The sequence below is a fragment of the Chionomys nivalis genome, chromosome 15 (genome assembly GCF_950005125.1).
Source record: "Chionomys nivalis chromosome 15, mChiNiv1.1, whole genome shotgun sequence".
NCBI lineage: Eukaryota > Metazoa > Chordata > Mammalia > Rodentia > Cricetidae > Chionomys > Chionomys nivalis.
The window spans coordinates 20,941,620-20,962,809 of record NC_080100.1 but is presented as its reverse complement, the minus strand read 5'-3'; the positions used below and the strand labels follow the sequence as shown (position 1 = coordinate 20,962,809).

Sequence of the window (21,190 nt, the reverse complement as noted above, 5' to 3'; positions counted from 1 at the left end):
AACTGCTCTGCAGCCACTGGAAGAACAATTCACAGACACCAGAGGTTTCTGGCTCTTATTTCTGTGTGGTTTTTTTATTATTATTATTTCCTTAAATTCCAATGAAGTGTCTAAAACTTAGCCCCCTTCCCCATGGAGGTCATGCCATCCGGCCGCATGTCAACCTAGATTAAGAGAAACTCACTTAACTAGTTAAGTATGACAGTGTTTCCAGAAAGAAGGAAGATGCTCTTGGCCAAAAGGGCAGGCACTACAAAAAGGTGTGTGTGGGCAGAATGAATATTCTCTCCTCCCTTTCTCTCCTGAAGCTGAATAGCATCTCCACTTGCTTTTGGACATCAGAACTCTAGGTCCCTAAACCTTTAGCCTTAAACAAAAAGCTTTACTTTCAACCCTTGTTAGCCTCGCTTTTCTGCTTCTCCAGCCTGCAGATAGCCTAAGCAGTTCAACCTTTCAACTGGGAAAGGGCTGAACTCGTGTCTCCTCCAACTCATAGTCCTCTCTCCGTTCAGCCATATCACTTCCTGCCTGTACAGACCCTCCAGACTAATGGCTAACTAGTGATTAGCGCCACCCTCTGATCTTCAGGCAAGCTTTATTTGTTAGAGCATAACAAAATATCACCACACTCAATAATCAGGCAGACATTAATCCCAGCAAGCAGAGGCAGGAGGATCTCTGTAAGTACAAGACCAGCCTGATCTACATAGCAAGTTTCAGGTCAGCCAGGGCTACATAGTGAGACACTGCTTTAAAAAAATAAATAAAATGAAATGAAATAAAATTAAATAGACCTCTATAATTATATGAGGTACCTTTCCTCTCATTTCCTTTTGTTTTTCTGGAGAAACCTCACCAATGGAGAGGGCTTTATAGAGACCATTTAAACAATGAAGACTATTAAGCAATATTAAAGTAAGTAGACCTCCTGAGTATTTTAGGTTCAAAAGAACAGGCAAGGGGGTAGCTGAAGGAAGTAAGTTGAAAACTGAGAGGGTAGTCGTTCTTGGAGACTCGCAGACAGCAAAGGTGGGCATGAAAGGAGGTTGGAAGCCAGAGGAACAAATGTCTAAATTCACATCCCTCCCTCTCTCCGATTTCCTACCAGAGCTCTACACTGGCTGAAGCAGAGAAAAGCTGCCAAGCAGCAGTGTGTGACCATGTTCATCCTGGGCAGTTGGCCAGGTATGAAGAATTAAGAGGGAATCTGAAAGGTTCCAGAAGGCACCCAACTCACTGTAAGAGCCTGAGTCCAACCCCAATGATGGAGTCACTATTGTTTGTGTCACAGTGGAAAGAGGCAGCAAGGTCAGAGGTTTTCCATTTTTCTTTTTCCCAGCATCATCTTCATGAATGGTTAAGCTTCTCCTTACAGTCACAATGCACAGGGCCTCTGGCTTCCAGCAGGGACCAGGACAAAAGGAAACCACAGCCTTTATACTTGAGCATAGTTCCTCCTGTTCCCACTGCTTTAGCTCCACCTGGGGACAGAACCTGACGAGGGCTAGTCAAATTTCTTACTTTAGTCTACAGCACCAGTTCCTCTGTGGGCCGTGATGTCTTTGGCAAACCTCTTATCTCCAAAAAAAAAAAAAAAAAAAAAAAAAAAAAAAAAAAAAAAAAAAAAAAAAAAAACATTTACATTACGATTCCTAATAGTAGCAAAATTAGTTATGAAGTAGCAATAAAAATGTTTTTATGACTGGGTTCCCCACAACATGAGGAACCATATTAAAGGGTCACAGCGTTAGGAAAGTCAAGACCTGCTGGCCTAAAGGCTCAACAAGGGTTCACCTGAGCTCGCTGGAGGTGGAAGACCGGACAACTGCTGTTTCTGCTGCTGCGGGGAAATGAGAGATGGCTGTTAAGAAACCCAACAAGATTATTCACTGGGTCAGATGCTAATCCTAGCTCATGATTCCAGACAGTGAAAACTAGGGCAAGGGTTACTTCAATAAAGCCCATTGCTAAATCAATGAACAGAGAGAATTCTGCCTTTTCCTGGGCCTGCTACACAAGGATGTAAGTAAATACGGGCTTAGGGTTTGGGAGTTGGACAGAGTTCAAATCTGACACTTGTGCCATTTGGACGTTATTCTCTGGAAACCTCGACGTTTTTGTATACTAACTGTTGTTTAGTTCATTCCTTTCTCTAGAACAATGAAAATTAAATAGAAAAACAAATCCCCAATACCTGCCACTATCTATGCTTCTCCACCCTGGTACTCAAAAAATGAGAACTCAACCCTCATGTATGTACACCAGCTCTCCACAGTAAGGGGTAGGTTATATAAATGTAGTGATTCTAAAATTTAAAAAAGTCAAGCCCAAGTCTACTTAAACTTCTTTTCAATGCTCAAAGGAAGGAGTCCTAAGTATTCTTAAATTTCAACCTCCTACACACCCCCAATTATTGCTAGAGTTCAAAAATAAAAGAAAAAAAAAGCTGTGAATCAGGCATGACAGTGCATGCTTTTAATCCCAGCACTCCAGAGGCAAAGGCAGGGGAGCTTCTTTCTGCTCATTCCACCTGTTCTACATAGCGAGATCCAGGCCAGCTAGGGTAATATAGCGAGACCCCCATCTCAAAAGATAAATACACAACTATAGAAACAAATTAGCAAATCCAGTCTTGGATGCAATTTTAGATTTTTTTAAATATTTATTTATTTTATGTATATGAATGCTCATCTGCATGTATGACTTTATTTCAGAAGAGGGCACCAGATCTCACTATAGATGGTTTGTGACGCACCATGTGGTTGCTGAGAATTGAACTCAGGACCTCTGGAAAAGCAGTCAGTGCTCTTAACCATTGAGCCATCTCTCCAGCTCCAATTTTAGAATTTTTAATGTATATGTCCATCAACCCCCCCAAGGTGCTTTTTTGATGGAAATGGCTTGTATTTCAAGAAACACCTTTATGTAAGAGCTCAAATGTGCTGAAACCGTCAAGTGTTTCTAAGAGCCTCCTCTGCCTAGTAATCAATGGCTGTAGAATGAGCGGGAAGCCATTTCTCATATTCAAAAGCAACAGGAATGAATCACAGGTTAAAACACAAATCTGGTTATGGATGCTTGGATACCAAAAATCCTTTGTTACTAAGAGCTCTGAAGAAAGCCTTGGGGCTTCTGAAATTATTTTCAAACTTGAACCCCAGGACATACTTTAATACCTGGGGTATAAAACGTTTCAGGTGGCACTTCAGAGTTACACCAGGAAAACACAAAAGGAAACATAAAACTAGCTGTAACCGTGTGATAAAGAGGCAAAGTCACCCTTGACCACATTCTTCTACATCTTACATGTACACATCCCACACTGAACCTCACAGCCTAACTATCCAGCCACGGTCTTTCTTCCTCAGTGAACAACCTCCACCTTTCCCCGACCTGTCATCAGCCCAGTGAGCTTTACTTTAAGGAATCTCAGATATGACCGTTGTAAAAGTCAAGGAAAACTTAAGAAAGGCATAATCTCACGATCCCTGACCCTAGACTGGGAACTTTTGCTAGAAGCCGTTGGGACAACAGACAAAACTTGAATCGGATATCTAAGTGAAGGGGATTTGAGGGTTCCAAGCTGTTGTGGTTTGAATATAAAATGTCTCCCACAGGCTCATGTGTTTGGTCCCAGCTGGTGTCACTGGGGGAGATTACGGAGCCTTTAGGAAGTGGAGCCTTGCTGGAATAATTATGTCTCTGGGTAAGGGCTTTGAGGCTTTTTCATTTTTAACGCTTTTTATTTCATACTTGCATACGATATATTTATCCTATCACCCCACCTCCTCCCAGATCTGCCCCTTCTCCTAATTCACGTCGTCGTGAATTTTGTAACCTGCCTCGTTCACTTTGTGCTGACCTGATTTCTTGCAGGTGTCAAGACATCCATGGGAGCATGGCCGACGCAGCAGGGGCTACACCCTTAAACCTGGCGGAGCATGGCCGACGTAGCAGGGGCTACACCCTTAAACCTGGCGGAGCATGGCCGACGTAGCAGGGGCTACACCCTTAAACCTGGCGGAGCATGGCCGACGTAGCAGGGGCTACACCCTTAAACCTGGCGGAGCATGGCCGACGCAGCAGGGGTTACACCCTTAAACCTGGCGGAGCATGGCCGACGCAGCAGGGGTTACACCCTTAAACCTGGCGGAGCATGGCCGACGCAGCAGGGGTTACACCCTTAAACCTGGCTCTCCCTCTCCAGAAGCTGCTGGATGAAAGCTAATGGGTGCTGGGACGCTGCCTGGCTCCACTAGTGCAGGCAAGCACAGCTGAGAGTGGTCCTGTGCAGGCGAGGTTTCACAGTGGCCTTCCCTAATCCCTAGTTCTCACAATCTTTCTGCCTTCTCTGCCAAGATGATCCCTGAGACTTGGGGGAAGGGAGTTGTTATATGGATGTCCCATTTATGGCTAAGTACTCCACAGACACTTACTCTCTGTATAAGTTTCTGCATTTACCAATGTCCATTGTACAAAAAAAAACTTCTCCAAACCAGGCGGTGGCGGCACCCACCTTTAATCCCAGCACTAGGGAGGCAGAGACAGCGGATCTCTGTGAGTTCGAGGCCAGTCTAGTCTACAAGAGCTAGGTCCACAGGACTGGCTACAAAGCAACAAAGAGAGACCCTGTCTCAAAAAAACAAAAAACTTCTCCGATGAAGCTGCACTAATTTATGGGTATGGAAAAGCAAATTTAGAGGGCACTTTGATACTATGGCCCTTTAGCCCAATAGCAGTAATGCATCCACTTCTGGGGGCTATGAACTTCCTAGCCACTAGTGTTTGGTCAGATCTACAGAACCAGGTATGTTTCCTCCTGTGGGTCGTTTCCCTTCCTCTCCCCATTACACTATAAAACAGGTTTGGGAACCCCAACTAATTAACAGGGTCTCTGTACGCAAGCCCTGAGAATGAGAACCCTATTGCAGCTGTTTCCATGCTCCTATACAAAAATGGAGAACCTATCAGCAAGGTTCCCATGCCAGAAAGGGCACATGAACCCCATACGGCCAATGGAGAGGAAAGAGGTCACCAGGTGTGGGTACTTGAAACCAAATAAAAACCTAGTCCTTCTTGTCAGTGATTTTCTAGCTCTAGGACCCTTCTCAACCTCAAAAGTCTATACTGCTTGCCAATAAAACTTTGCTCTTGATTCAGACTTTTTCTGTGCCTCCTCACTCTTTAACAGTCAGAGGAAAATAACCTGAACCCCAGCAACAAACTCTAAGAAGCCTGTGAGTAAAAGGTAGGGATAGGCAGGGTCAGGTCACTATTAATCCAAGACTAAGAATGTAAGAGCAATTCTAGAGAATATGAACTGAGGAACTTACAGAAGGCAGGAGGGGTGATATAGACCTATGTGGCAAGATATTCATCTAAATGGACATCAACAGACTGTTAAGTGGGGCATAATCAAATGCAATTTATGCCATGTTTGTAAAATCCCATTTATTTTATTAACTTCTTTGACCCATACCACAGAAATTTCAATTAGTACTTATTTTTCCTTCTGACTGGACATCCATGTTTTACTAAACCCTGAGGTTGAAAATGGCATTAAAGTCCTAAGTTGTTCTCCATGAGTCCATCCCTAAGCAAGTTCTTAAAACAGAAATTCAAATGAGCTCTCTACACAACTATGCAAATACAACTTGCCCAGGATGAGAATTTATCAATGAAATACAAGTACACTGTAGTGGTCTGAATGAGAATGGCCCCACAGGCTCATATATTTGAACAAGTCATCATCAGGCAGTGGCACTACTTGAGAAGGATTAGGTGTGGCCTTGCTGGAGACAGTGCGTCAATACGGGTGGACTTCGAGTTACATATCTGGATGTGTAACTCCCAGCTATTTTACCAGCACCATGTCTGCCTGTGTGCCACTATGCTCTCTTCCATGTAGAGGATAACTAAATCTCTGCAACTATAATCAAGTCTCATTTAAATGCTTTCTTATATAAAAATTGCCTTGGTCATTATGTTTCTTCACAGCAATAGAACAATGACTAAGACATAAACCAAGGCATCAAACTGCGAAGCATTTGCAGGAGGAAAAGAACCTGATGCTCTGTACACCTGGGCATTTGCATTTTTTTCCACTTGGATCAAGTGGATGAAAAAATAAGCCTACACCAAGTCCCAGAGGCCTACAGATTTAATACTGTAAAGCTAATACAGATTATAGAACACTCATAACGGAAGGTTATCTGCTACTAAAACCCATTCGACAGATAAAATTACCCATTCATCTTCAGGTGTGTGAAAATGGGATAACACAAAGGGTATATTTCTTGTTTTTATTTCAACATTTAAAATATTCACAGGTGAAGTATTCGGTTCATTGACACCTCCATGGAAGATGTACCAAACAAAGAATACAGGCATTCCACAATTATAGAATTACATACTTCTCACTATATGCATGTTTTACACTACAGTTTATCTGGAAAAACACCTTTCTTAAAAAATTTAGTGTTTCTCTACATTAAATTTCCATAAAAAGTGAACCACAAAGAATTCCAGAAGAGATACTAAATATCACTCAACAGTTCTTAAGATTTTCAAGCTTTTATGGCACTGTGCTAACATTCCTGTCAAGAACACTTATACATGTTCAGTCCCCTTTCCTTCCATATAGCCAGGCCAGGATGCATTTTTCTCCACGATTCCCTAAGTTGCTGTCTCTAAGATATTATGCAGAAGAGATTAGTTATCATGGGATCTTGGCTCAGTAATGAGGTAGTATTTCCCAAGATTTTAACATTTGTGAAGCAAACAAAATAGTTTTTCTTTTTCAGTGATTTGTTTAAATGAAATGCCAAGGGCACTGGAAATTGGCTGAAGGCTGTTTTTACTCTAAAAGACAAAGAGGAAAACCCATTTGGAAGCCTTGCTACCGAGCATAGTAAAGGGCAAACCCTGAGGGTAGGTATGAATTATTTCAGTATTACAAAGTAAGTAAGATATATTTATGCCTCAAAATATCAAGCCTTCTTCCTGGGAGAACTCTATGATGGTCAGTGTTAATTGCCAATTTAACAGACTCTAGAATCACAAGGAAGATGGGCCCCTGGTATGTCTGGAGCACTATGTTGACTCCTTGGAGGTGGAAACAGAAAGACCTGCCTGCCCACTGTGGATGGCATCAGTTCATGGGCTAAGCCAAAGACTAAAATGAGAAGGAGAGGAACTGAGCATGCATTCGTGCTCTCAGCTTCCTGACTATGGAGCTCCTGCCATTGTGACAGCAACAATGGACTGTAACCTGACTGTGAGTCAGAATCCTCCTCCTGTGTGCTGCTCTTGTCAGGGCACTTTGTCACAGCAACAGAAAGAAAACTAAGACACTGAGGAGAGACAGGAATCTGAATGCAAAATAGATGGACTGTACCCTTTCTCTTCAGTATAAGTTTTAACTCTCTTAACCCAATTCTCCTTTTCTACACACATAAGGAAAAAAATTTAATAACTCTGGTATACTACCTACTCTGTAACATTAGTAAGTGAATTTATCTATAAACCTAAAAAATTATGCCAGAGAAAGTTTTCCACGTGGAGATTTTATTATGCTAAGCAGCAGTAATGCCTAGATAACAGATGACAGCAGCACCTCTACAAAGTGCATGGCTGAAATGCACACATACTCTGAATTCATGGCCTAGGAAATTTACCAATCATTATTCCCTCTTCATCTACACTAAAACTCGTTTATTTTCTAACTACCTTTTCTCTAAATGGCAAAATACTTTACAAAACTAATTATGTTAATAAAATGCAACACACGCTATATTCCAAATAAGAAGAGTAACCCTCAGGAACGAGTAAGGTATATACAGTATTTCTTGAACACTTTGGTACCTATCAAGGCGAAATAAATGAGATTTCTTTATCAATTTGTAATAACTAACATACTAAAGTTCCCCAAAGAATATCTGCGGGAGAGCAGGTTAATTATACGAGACCTGGCAGGTGGATTTTTAAATTAAATCCTTGACAATTCTATAAAATTTTTAGAGAATGGGAACCGAACCTGGTAATAAGATAATGCATTTCTGATATGGCAGTTAGTATTTACAAGTCTTTAAACCATTCTTGTTACTATTATACCTACCACTGTCATATTGCTGTCACCAAAATATCATGTGCCTACCATTTAATTTCAAGAGAATTCCTCATCACAGGCCAGGTCCCTTCAGTGTGGTGAGTTTCTTTGTAGGCAGTCTTTCCCTAAGGAACAGTGCCCTATTCACTGGGGCAATAGCCCTGAAATCTATGCCTGCCTATCATTGTGGTTAAATGAAAACCAATCAACAGTGTCTATCAAATTTAGTTAGCATGAAGTGTAGAAGTCTCTTGTACAAATTAAACAGTCAAGTCTTAAAAACTGTACACATAACTTACCATGACAACAAAGCTCAGTTACACGTGTACATATAATCCACACTCATTATTAGAATATAATAGTAGGCCAATAAAGTTTCACGAGTTTTACTAAAGTCTAATCTAATTTAATAGCTGACTTTACAGACACCATCCCAATGTGAATAGTGTACTAAGTGAAAGCTCACCAGACATCAAAGTCACTATGTTCTGTAATCTAAGCAACACCTACACAGAGATATGAGTAATGACATACACTTGCTTGACGTTCTCATACAAGTCATGTTACCAAACAACTATCTGCTAATATTAACACAGTAGACTTGGAAGGCAATAACAACAGTTTGACTTTCCAAACCAGCATAATATACCCAAATACGGAGTGATGTAAAAATTGAACATGAAATAATACGTTATTAGGGAAACTGAAGAAAAAGTAAAGTTTTGTTGTGGAGAACAAATTTCAACAAATTTGGTTGAAAAGGAAAAGATACTGAGTATGCATTTTACAAAGCAATCCTCTAAGCTCAATTCAATATAAATCCTTCTGAATATGCCTATGACAGTTGTTCTTTTGGCCTTAAACAATAACTAGTCTTTTTGATCAAAAAAGGCTACAACAGTAAGATTGTAACGATCTGGCTTTATTTTACACTAGGTAGGGGGGCACAAAGCAATCCTCTTTAATAAAGTTGACATTTAGCTTCACTCAGAACATTTTAATAATGCACATTAAAAAAAAGTATTCACTTTACAAATTGTTCTGCAATCCAAATATACAACAGCTTGGAAAACAACATTTAGAAAGCAAAAGCCAATGTAAAAAGACAGATTGAAACAACTACAACAGTACAGTTTGATATGGCTCAGATTTTACAGCTTTCTTACTGCATCATCTATGTCAGAAATCTGTTCCTTCAGCTGGCTCCATTGCTCCATGTTTAAAGAAATACCTAAACAAAGTTTAAGAAATATAAGGTGAAAATCAAGCTGCCTTGGGGATTTTGATATTTCCAAATCCTTTATCAAAAGTGACATTTTACTTACGTAGATTTTTTAATGTTGAGGACAGAATCCAGACTTCACACATGCCAAATCCCTCCTCTAGTTCTAAGCTACTTCATCAGCCTCAAAACTGCCATTTTGAATGGCACAATACTAGACTATTGAGGTCTTGTAGAGATCTATATTGAAATATTAAAATCTTTTGTTAATCCCAGGTTCAAGTTTGTATCCAGTGCATCTGCATAATGCACTCTGATGAATAAGAATTAATGATAATTTGAAGATATTTCACAAATATGTGCAGGCTAAGAGTCAGGACCCAGATTTGGCATAAGAGACTGCCATTATTTCATCCTGTGACTGTCAACAATTGTTCCATATTTCCACCATAACTCAAGGTGTTAGGTACCGCGCTGAGTTCTTCCATGAGCATCCATTTCACTCTGGGAAGCTCCCTAGAGAGTGACTCCTAAGAAGCATGGTAGAATGCACAATAGATATAGGTCTGAGTACACACTGGATTCCTACCTTCACTAGCTGCATGTTCTAGGCCCACTTTCCCAATCAGTAATTGAAACTTACATATCCAAGAGTATAATATATTAAAATGGGTAATATGAAACCTTAGTATATTCACATATAATATACAATATTATATTATACATAAGCAAACAACGTATTTTTTTAGAAAACTGCTGAGGGACCATGAAATTGCAAGGAGAATACAGTAATGAACAGCATGTGGTAAAGGCTTTGAGGCTGAGTTCCTTCAGTAAATGTTTGAAAAAACGAAATCTGGCATTAGCCACCCAGAAAAATCCTGAATGAAAACTATAGACAGGAATTAAACAGCAAACATAAAAGAGGAAGCATGAAGTAAATGCTATCTGCCACTTTTGACAACACGCAGAATAGTACTAGAGAAGAAACTATATGTCATTTATTTTATGGGTGCACACATGTGTACACGTGTGGCCCACCTGTCCAACAGAGTTTACAGCAGCACAGGTAGTATCCACTCTCTCCTTTCTACCTCTTGGGCCCTGGGGAACACTGGGGATCATCAGGCTTGGCACAAGAGCCTTTCTTTACCTGCTAAGACACCACACCTTACTGGCCCAAGATCAACCTAGAGCACTTAACTACACAAATTTAGGTTGTGTAGTGGTTAATTTTTTTTAGAAGTTTATTAGCATACTAATACACAAAAAGTCTCACTATGACATTTTCATACATGTAAATCATGTATTTTGATTGTGTTCACCGCCCACTCCTCTCTAGCACCTCCTTTCCTACTCCTCTTGATTACCTTCCTCTTCCCAACTAGCCTTCTTCTACTTCTGTGTGCATGCCTTTGCCAATAGGTCTCATTAGTGTTGCTCCCTAGCGCAGGAGTGACAAGTTAACTTGGACTATCAACCTGACAGAACCATCATGAGCATATGGCTGGGTGTGTTGAGGAGGGTGTTTGCAGACAGGCAGGTTAACTGAAGGAGGAGAACCCACCCTAAATGTGGGTGACACCATCCCACCCAAGGCCCCAGGCTTGATAAAAGGGAGAGACCAAGCATCAGGCCCTCATCTCTCCACTTCCTGACTGGGCCCCATGTGACAGCTGCCATGTGCCTTCAAACTGAGCCAAAATAAACCCTTTCTCCCTCATGTTGCTTTTGTCCCATATTTTATCACAAGAAAAGTAACTTAATACAAGTTGGCTCAACCAAAGTTTTCTAGCTGCTTGGTAACAGAATAAAATGTTTCTACATGCTAAGAGGCTTGCGACTGGGCAAATCACCTACGGTAAATGGACAGAGACCTACTTGAAGAATTCTGTCCTCAAGAAAAGCCTGTTGGAGCTAAATCCAAAGGGAAACACTAAACCTAGGATTTTTCTGTTTCTCATTTTAAAATTTCCCAAGTAATAACTAAGATGCCTCAGAAATGATGTAAAATCAAAAAGAAAGTAAGTTAACAATCAATTTAAAGTGAAATTAAGATTCATTACATTTCATTTTAAAAAGATCAACTGAGTAATGCCAATTATTGACCTGTCTTCACCCTGTGTGCAGTCAACACTAACATCAAACTGAAGAAATAAAAACTTTACCTTTTCTCCCTGGTTTCATTTCACCTTCTGAGTCCATCCAATATTCTCTAATATCAATTAGAATTTTTCCTTTAAAGTCCCGAACACTGACGTATCTCATCTTCCCAATCTAGCAAAGGGGAAAAAGAAACTCATAAAGAGAGCAATTCACAACTTCCTGCAGGTTAATGGCACTTATAATCCTGAGAGTAAGTACTCAACTGTAACCAAGGGAAAATCACTGCTTAGAAAGACGTAAAGAAACAAAGCAAATCTCCAGTTTCCACATGGGGGAATAACATGCACATGTGTCCACATGTCACACCCTAACAATGACTTTCAGGCGTCTTTCTCATTCTTTGCCTTGCCTAGAAGCTCACTGTTAAGGTAAGTTGGCTGGCCACAGAGTACTCGGGATCTGCCTGTCTCTGCACCCCAGTGCTGGGAATGTAGGCATCTACAACCAAATCCAAATACCTGATGTGGCTGCTGAGGACTCAAACTCAGATCCTCATGCTTGCACAAGTACTTCCACCTACTGAGCTCTCTCCCTTCAGCCTCACTTTTAAATTTATGGAAATTACTAATAAAATAACACAACTGCTAAAGTAAACAGAACAGATGCCCTGTGACAAAAACAGAGCCATGACATGTTCCAAAAAGGCCACTTTGGGGTATATAACTCTCAAGTACTACTTAACAGACTGAGTATATTCTGAGAAATGCAGTCTCCTGTGTGAACATCAGTAAGTACTTAGTGAGACAGCTTACATACTATGGTACCAATCCTATAGGACCCTTATTGTAAATGCGCTCTATCACTAACTGAAACTTGAAGAGGTTCATAATCATACATCCAAAGACTGGAAGTAGGTTCTCCCAAAAGATATTTGCACATCCATGTCCTTAACTGCACTATTAACAGTTAAGTAGAAGCAACCCAAAAGTTCACCCTAAGATAAAAACACAAACAGAATGTGATTTACACATGCAATGGGACACTAGTCAGCCTTTATAATGGAAATCCTGCCACATACTATAGTTCTGTGCTAAGTGAAATAAACAGTCATAAAGTAACAACAATACTATTTAATTCAACTTAAATGAGATGCCTAAAGTATATAATGCAGTCAATCTCATAGAAATCAAAAAGAAAAATAGCCAAAGAAAATCATTAAAAATATATAAAAAAATCAATGCATAATAAAATCACTTTGAATTCCCAATACATACATTTTAAACAAAACTGAATAAAAAGGAAAAGACTAAAAACACGGAAGATATGCAGCAACTGGGATCTTATACTGCCAATGATAGAGTAAAATAATACAACTTACTTGGAAGATAGTTTGGTTTTGTATAAGGTCAAATCATATATACACACACATATACATAAATATGTATATACATATAGCAAATATTGTTTTTACCCACAATAAAGAATACATAAAGACTTGTACTAAGAATATTCACAAAACCTTTATTCCTAGTAGCCCAAGACTCAAAAACTGTTCACCCAAAGTAAATGGAAAAACAAATAATAAAATAATCCTAAGAAAGGGCATTTTAGTACACAACACAGTATTAAGAAGCAATCTTTATAATAAAATAATTACTTATCTGTAGGGATATATGTACTTTCTTGATAAAAACAAAAAATACAGAAAATATAAAGCCATTTAACAAAATAAAAACCAACAAAACACAATGGGCTTACTGTCTCCTATTTCAAAAACCCCATCCTTTATCTATCTTCCTAATGCAATAATCAAGCCACTATTACTAATAAAAATGCAGGTCTTCTCTAGTACTAAGCAATCAATAGGTCTCTGAAAACCAATGTGAAAATAGAAACCACGGCTCCTCCTAGATACACTTTCAAAAGATCACCTGTTGAATGTCCCTAGACCCTAGGATTCACAAGAACCTTTCCACGTGAGGATTTAGAAACCAACATGATTTTTCCTTAGTGAGAAAATCATTCCCCAAAAATAAACCCCATCCCACCCCCCAAAAATCTACAAAATAACAAAGTCTTTAAACTGTGGGTACTAGCTTCTTTATAAAATTGGGAAGTAGAATAGAAAAGATAAAAATCTAGAGATAAGCCAACTGTGGTATCACACACACTTGTGATCCCAACCTTGGAAGTTTGAGAGGCAGAATAACAAATTCAAAGCCTCACTCAGCTACAATAGCAAGTTCCCAGCCACCATATAAATATGAGGTCCTGTGTGAAAGTCCAAACCAAGTTAAAAGGACAGAAATAAACAGGACACGGTAGCTATGTCTATAATCTCAGCACCTGAAGGAGGCAGGATTGCAAACTCAGCCTATTCTATACAGTGAGTTCCAGACCATGTTTGATGTTAAAATAGTCTTAAATGTGATACCATCTCTAACACCCCCTCCAGCCCAAAGGAAAAAAAACAAAAAAAATTCATTTTTAATAGGTCTTTTAATAGTAAAACTCACACGGCCCTGTAAGATCTGCCTTTTATTCCCTTCACCAATAGCTGATACCCAGCTAGACTTTCCAGGCTTCCACTACAAAGGCTCTGTAATTCATATACAACCCAAGCCTGTCCCACTTCAAGATAGTAACTCAATTTCCTGCTCTGAAGGCGCTTCCTTAGTCCATACACTTTGCATAGCTGACTTAACATCCACATCTTAAGATTTACGTGACACTTCTTTTTAATGAGATTTTCACGCTCACTCTCTCAATCTGACCACTACTTCTCAGGCTTTATTGTAATGTTTACTATGCATGTGTGTGTAATTATGGTCTCCTTAAACTCCATGAGGTTACAGACCACATTCCATGCGGCTTACCAGAACCTGGAAAAGCCTGAATGAAATACAGAACACAGTAAGCATCCAATTTATTATACACTCAAAGCAGTAATAGTCTCTCTTTAATTCTTCAACACATACCTTCACCTATGTTTTCGATCAAATTAACATACTTTGCCTCTAATTACACAGAAGATAGGAAATTTAAACCTGTAACTCAGTAATTCTACATTTTGTCTTTTTCTTGCTTCCACTACTTTACTTCTAGTTTTCTTTCATCATTTGATCTCATCTTGCATTCTCATCCTTCTCTCATCAGCCATCTGAAAACTACTCAGACACTGTCACCCACCCCCTCTCTGTGGTTTACACTTTCTTTGGTGGCAGCTATTTTGTCAAGCATGTGCAGACTCCAACAAGAGTAACTCCCAGTTAAGCCTCCAGGTGCTCCAGAAGACCCTCAAGTGAACTCATTCACTGTCAGTTCTACCTCTTCACTCATGGGTCTGTCCTCTGGAAATTACCTTAGCAATCTCACAGCATCATTTCCTCAAAGTCTCATCTCACAAATAATTCTTAAACAGTGAAGCAAATGCTGAGTTGCTAAAAACACCTAGGAAACTCAAGATGTCAAACAAGGTCTCTCTGTGGTTTCAAATCTCTCTCTTCATTCAACCCATTTTCCTTTTCTTTTTCTAGAACATGCTACTCAAGCACTTTACATGTAAGCTATATCCCCAGGCTTCTATTTCTTATGAAGTATAAGTTAGGCCATTTCTCTCAAATACTATCAAACTTATACTTTTGAGCCAAATACTCAGACCTACTCAAATCTGCTTCCCAAATGTGCACTTCTAAATCTTCTTTTGGATTTCTATAATATTTAGATTTGCACTATTTAAATATAGCAAAACTAAAGACTTCTAGACTTTACCAATAGCCCAGAACTGAACAATTTGCCTTCATTTCCTACCTGCTTGTTAATAATCATTAGTTTGGGACTGGAGAGATGGCTCAGTGGTTAAGAGCACTGGCTACTTCTTCCAGAAGTTTGGAGTTCAACTCCCAGCAACCACATGGTGGCTCAAGACCAGCTATGGTGGGATCTGATGCCTTCTTCTGGCAAAAAGTCAACAGAGCACTCAAATACATAAAATAAATAAATAAAACTTTTTAAAAATAAAAATAATCATCATTGGTCAAGAGGATTACAACACAGAGACTACAATGTACTTCAGATCAAGACATTTCTAGTGTTCTTCAGCTCATGCAAAGCTGTTTCCTCTAAATGCAATCCCACTTTACCTGAAACATGTTATCATCTCTGCTGCTGCTACTCTGCTTGGAAGATGCCAACGCTCTAGAAGTCTCACCAGGCTTTTGCTTCTTCACAGGCTTTTCTGGAACTACTTGCTTTTTCCTCTTTAACTTGAAAGAAAAGGTAAGAACACACACATGTCGAGTTCAAAAGACTTCATTTCCTTTAAAGAGTTAAAGAACCAAAAAATTTCTTGATTCATTAAAAGAAATACATACATGAAAAAACTACATGACTCTAGTCTGCAATTACAACTAATAATTGTGTCTCTAAACTCTTCTCAGAATCTCCAAAGATACTTCAGATATTAGAACAGTGATTTTGTGGACCAGAATCTATACAATACTTCTTGGAAAGTAGCCTACAATTTTTGAATACCACAAATCTACCAAAAGCTTTCCTTTACTTTAAAAAAAAAAAAAAAGGAAAAAAAAGTATGGTGGTACACCCTGTAACCCTTAGGTTCAGACAGCAAAATTGAAGATCAAGGACAGCCTAGGCTATAGACAGTGACTGTCTAAAAAAAAAAAAAAAAAAAAAAAAAAAAAAATAGCATATCTATGACTAAGATATGAATATTTATTAACTCCTTGTCAATTCCAAAAGGAATCTGAACTGTTCTCAAGAATGTATGCTTCGCTTCCAGTCTGGTCTACACAGCAAGCTCCGGGCTCCCAGGCCTACACAATGAAGCCGTGTTGGAGGGCTGGGAGAGGGACTGTTGCAACACATGCTTAGGAAAGGGAAGTTAGTTTATGCCAGGCACTGAAGCTCAACAACTCAGAAACTTCAACACAAAGAATACTGAAGATAGGCAGTAATATGTTAAGACGAGCACTCAATCTTATATTTTAGAAGCAGCACTAGCACAAAAGCATTAAAAGAAAAAAAGAGAAAAAAAACATGTAAGTTCTCAGCCCAAACAGTAGAGGGCAGACACGTTTCTTCTTAGTGGACAAGTACAAACTACTTATTTCAACGTTACTAAACTTACTGTGTTAAATTTGATAAAGCTAGGTTAAGAACACACTTAAGTAAGCTATGAAATAAAAAGCATGGATGCATTTAATATAAATGCTTACAGAATTAACAGTACTATGCAAAACAAACTACAAAACTCAGCTCAGCAAGCAGAAGGCAATTCTGTGGACCGGTGGACGCCCAGCAAATAACGTCACTATAAATTACTTACATAAACATACTTACATGTTACACTGATACAAATTTTAAAACAATTTATTTAAGAATAGCTCTATGTATGAAGATTGAACCCTTCCTCATTTTAATCTTATAAATAGTATCACTTTCATAGGCTCCAACTTCCCCAAATTTCCCTATAAAGAACTTCCTTCTCTTAGGTACTACAAAGTTGGCAGAAAAACAAGATAGATAGATAGATTAGATAGATAGATAGATAGATAGATAGATAGATAGATAGATAGATAGATAGATAGATAGATAGATGATAGATAAAATTAAAAAGTTAAAAATTTAAGAAACAGGAAAATAAAGAAAGGAAATGAAAGAAGCAGGGAAGAGGGCAGCTATTTTTAAAAAAATTCATAGAACAGGGTCCCCAGTATCCCAGGTGACCTTGAACTTCTGATTCTTCACAGTGCTGGGAGATCAAACCTAGGGCTTCCTGAGTTACCGGTAGCCCAGCAATCTACCAAAATGAACTACATCACCGTCCCTGCTTGCTGCTTTTAAACATTTGCAAACTATAGGTCTACTAATTATTTACTAATTACTTTTTCTACAAAACAATTAAACAAGGATGAATGCGATTTGTTCGATTTCCAGGATATGAACGTTTACCCAGATAAAAATTTCTATCAAGATACAGCTGTGTGGAAGGAAGTCTTGACCACAAGATGGGCTGCTCCGTTACACTTCACTGATGTGATCAATTAAGTGGAATGAAACTGACAAAACTGTCACCTAATGCAGAAAAAGCTTATTCTGACAAAATGGATAATTTTGTGTTTGCTGTGCTGGATGACTTTACTAAAAGCAATTATCTTTCAAACTTAAAATGTACTAAAACTCAGTAATACGGGGAGAGCAATGACTGAGAAAGCCATCAAAAACTGTTTTCATTCAAAACTTCAGTCATGCAGCCCAATAGTGAGGACTTACTATCTACACATTAGGCAGATTTTTGGAAATTTTATTTATTACTATTATTTTGTGCGTACAAAACTTGTGATGCTTGTATGTGGTACATGAGGTCAGAGGGCAAACTTGGCATAGCTGATTCTCTTGTTATAGTTGTAGATGAACAGGGACCAAGCTCAGGTTGTCAGGTTTGGTGGCAAGGGCCTTTCTTTACCCACTGAGCCACCTCAACAGCCTAGACTAAGCAGATTTTTGAATGGTAAAGTAGTGTCTTCAACCTTATTAAAATTCTAGTGCTCTAGAGTCTAAAAAAAAAACATTCCTGTGACTTAGGTTACTAAAGGTGCTCAATAGAAGATTTGTCTGAGCTGGGCCTATACTCACAGCTACTCATGAGATTAAGGCATACAGACAAGAGTCCAAGGTCAGTTCCGAGAACTTATTGAGACCCTGTCTTAAGTAAAAAGTAAAGAGAGGGGTAGGAACATAGCTGAGTTGTGAGCACTTACCTGGGATGCACGAGGACCGCAAGAACAGCACAAAGACAACCTCTAATGCCTGGTTAAGGCCTACAAATGAGTTTAGAAGCTCATACTCCACTCAAGCAGCCCATTTGCCATCTACCTTTACAAAAATACCCTTACAGATTCTCTTACATTCTGAACCCAGCATTGGTAGCACAATTCCAGAACTCAGGGAAATCTAAGGTGGTTGGAGGTAGTCAAGAATATGTAGCAAAACATATCTAAAAAGACTAACTAGTTTTTCACTTCCAAACTGGATGCCAGCATTATAGAGGAATTAATGTACTACAAATTTGGTACAATAAAACTACTTGGTACAGTAAAATTTACCTTTTTTTCAACCTCACTGTCAGAATCACTGCCTGAAGAGCTTGAAGAAACAAGTTCCTTTGATTTAGGCATTCTGAAAGAAAAATACATTACATGAATAATTTACATGTGCTCTATTACCTTCATCTTAGCTCTCTTCCACTCAAAAAAAAAAAAAAGTTCCATGGCTCATTCTGCCATTTTGTGGTACTGGAGTCATTATACACTGGACCCATGTCTAAACTGCAAATAACAAGGACAGCCGAATACTCTGAACTCAGGACAAAGAAATAAAAGCCATGTGCACATTCCTTCACCTCTTTGAAAAGTCAATGCGTCTTTTCAAGAACAGATTTTAGAGGGATTATAAAGTTTATGGGTAGGCTGCAAGAAAGCAGCTGACAACAATTACTTTAAAATCAAAAGAAATGTAAGTAAGCAATTCCACTCATGCTAGGGTAAGAACTAATGTAGAATTAGATAGAAGACCAGCTCCAACATAAGAAAAACAGCTTGTCTATCAAAGTGTGATACCTAATTAATTTCGCCATTATTAATCATCTCTTACCTGATTTGTAGACACTAACTTTCACCTTGTAGCCTGCACCATCAGAGTTCATAAAGTTACACACAGTTCACAGCATTTTTGCACTGCTTTTTCTACTTTAGTAAATAAGTAAAATTTGAGGGTTCTATGTGCAGAGCAAAACCACCAGAGAGGCACACAGACCAGCGCTTGCTGTTTACTTAACGCCCAAGCATAAAACAAAGGGCAGACTATCTTAAGTCTAACCCAATTTTCAAGGAATCCTAAGGCATGTCCTAATTCCTTTTCAAGATTCTTATTCCAGGTGGCAAAAAGCTACTTACCAAAGTATGTATGGATTAAAGGGCCTAATAACACAACACTCTTTGTCAAGAAAGACTTCAGATTTCCCCTCCCACGTAAAAAAAATTGTAACCCAGCTCTCTAGACCAAACTGGCATTCAATGTGAAAACCTGTAACCCAGCTCTCTAGACCAAACTGGCATTCAATGTTCCAAAACAGAAGATCAAGGCCAAAGTGTGCTATCCAAATCCTGACCATTAAATCCAAAACACTCAAATCAAGTCAGCACGACCATACTAAACACAACTGGCCCATTATGAGGAAACACGGGAGGCAGCAGCAAGGCGCATAACCAGTTTCGTTCGCTTTTCCTCTGGCTGCTCCATTTCACAACCTAGTCGCCAAAATCAAGCTAGTTTCCCAAGGTAGTTGTTCACGCAACTACCCAAAAACCTGCTTTGAAAAGATTATTAACGTGAACATACACATTTTTTTTCATCTAAACTGCCAGCCTTATCTATCTGCCATTACGAAAAGCTGTCTAGGGAACTAAAATTGTTTCAAAGAACCACGTCATTATCTAACCTAAATCTACCCAGTAAGAAAACAGTGTAATGGGAACGAAAGCCCGCCCTTCCCTTAAACTTTGACTTTTAACTTTCATGAAGCTTTACTGGGTTGGTTTCTTTGGGGGTCGGGGGGCTTCGTGATTCGAGCAAATGATAACTAAAGGGGAGACTGTAGCGTTTACACGAATCATTCGGTGACTTGAGTGGGGGGGAGGGAGAGGTGACAACATCGCAGGAGGCAGGGCACTCGAGAGTGGGAAGGCGCGGGGCGCGTGGGGGTCGCGGCCCGGAAGCTCCTCTAGGCCCCGCGGCGAGGGCTGGGGCTCCAACCGGCCTGAGGAAGGGGGCGTGGGGCGCCGAGAGCGTGCGGGCGAGGAGGGCCTTGCGCCAGCGCCATCTTATCCTCGCCGCCCCGGAGGCCGGTCTTGTGCGCCGAGGCGCGCCCCCCCGCCCCTCACCCCGGCGCCCGGGGCCACCGTCCCCGAGGCCTTCCCGAGCCGGTGGTCCGCGCGCCTCCGCCCGGTGTCCCGCCACGTTGTCCTAGGGGCGCGCGGCCACCGCTCGAGCCTCCCCGCCCGCCCGCGCCCACCGGCGCCCACCGCCTCGGTTCGGCTCCCGGCGCCGCCGCCACACGAGGCCCGGGGCGCGGGGGCGCGGGGAAGAGCGGAGGCCCGTCAAGGCTGCCGTTTCTCGCAGCCGGGGCGGGCACCGGGAGCGAAGCCTCCGCGGCAGCCCGGCGGGGAAAAGGGATCGGCCCGACAGCGGCCTCGAGGAAAGGGCCTGGGGTCCCGCGCACTCACGCTCCGCTCCTGCCGTCCAACAGCCACTAGCTCGCTCCCTCGCTCGCTCCGGACTGACAGAGAGCCGGAAGTGACGGCAACCTAGAGGCTCTGGCTCCGCCCAATGGCACAGAGGACACGTGACGGGGCGGGGCTACTCCACCCACCCGGCAGCCTGCCCTTTCCAGGGCCTTAAAGGGACAGCCGCCGCCGATCCTGAAATGGATGCCCCTAAAAAAGGGAGATGGCGCCACAGTGAGATGCCATAGAGATTGGGCCTGACCTGAAAGATAGTGAGGTACAAGTGAAACATGAATGAGGGAACTTCGTGATTGCTAAATAAACGCTGTACTGAAATGAAGGAGCTATGTTGACTAAGATCAACGTGTTGATCCATTTGCCCACAAAGAATCTTCCTGTTCCGCCTTTAATCTGTGACTCAGGTGGCTAAAATCCAGAGGAAGCCAGCCC

At 40.5% G+C, this 21,190-nt stretch overlaps 1 protein-coding gene across 1 annotated transcript; it reads right to left on the bottom strand.

The window, feature by feature from the left end:
* Nucleotides 1–6,288: 6,288 nt before the first annotated feature.
* On the bottom strand, nucleotides 6,289–20,839 carry Sub1 (SUB1 regulator of transcription). Its single transcript, XM_057789841.1, has 5 exons — nucleotides 20,741–20,839; nucleotides 18,563–18,635; nucleotides 15,578–15,700; nucleotides 11,498–11,606; nucleotides 6,289–9,338 (listed from the first exon to the last, which is right to left on the bottom strand). The coding sequence occupies exons 2-5, from the start codon at nucleotides 18,632–18,634 to the stop codon at nucleotides 9,259–9,261; spliced, it is 384 nt and encodes a 127-aa protein (XP_057645824.1). The 5' UTR covers nucleotide 18,635; nucleotides 20,741–20,839; the 3' UTR covers nucleotides 6,289–9,258.
* Between the last annotated feature and the right edge of the window lie 351 nt (nucleotides 20,840–21,190).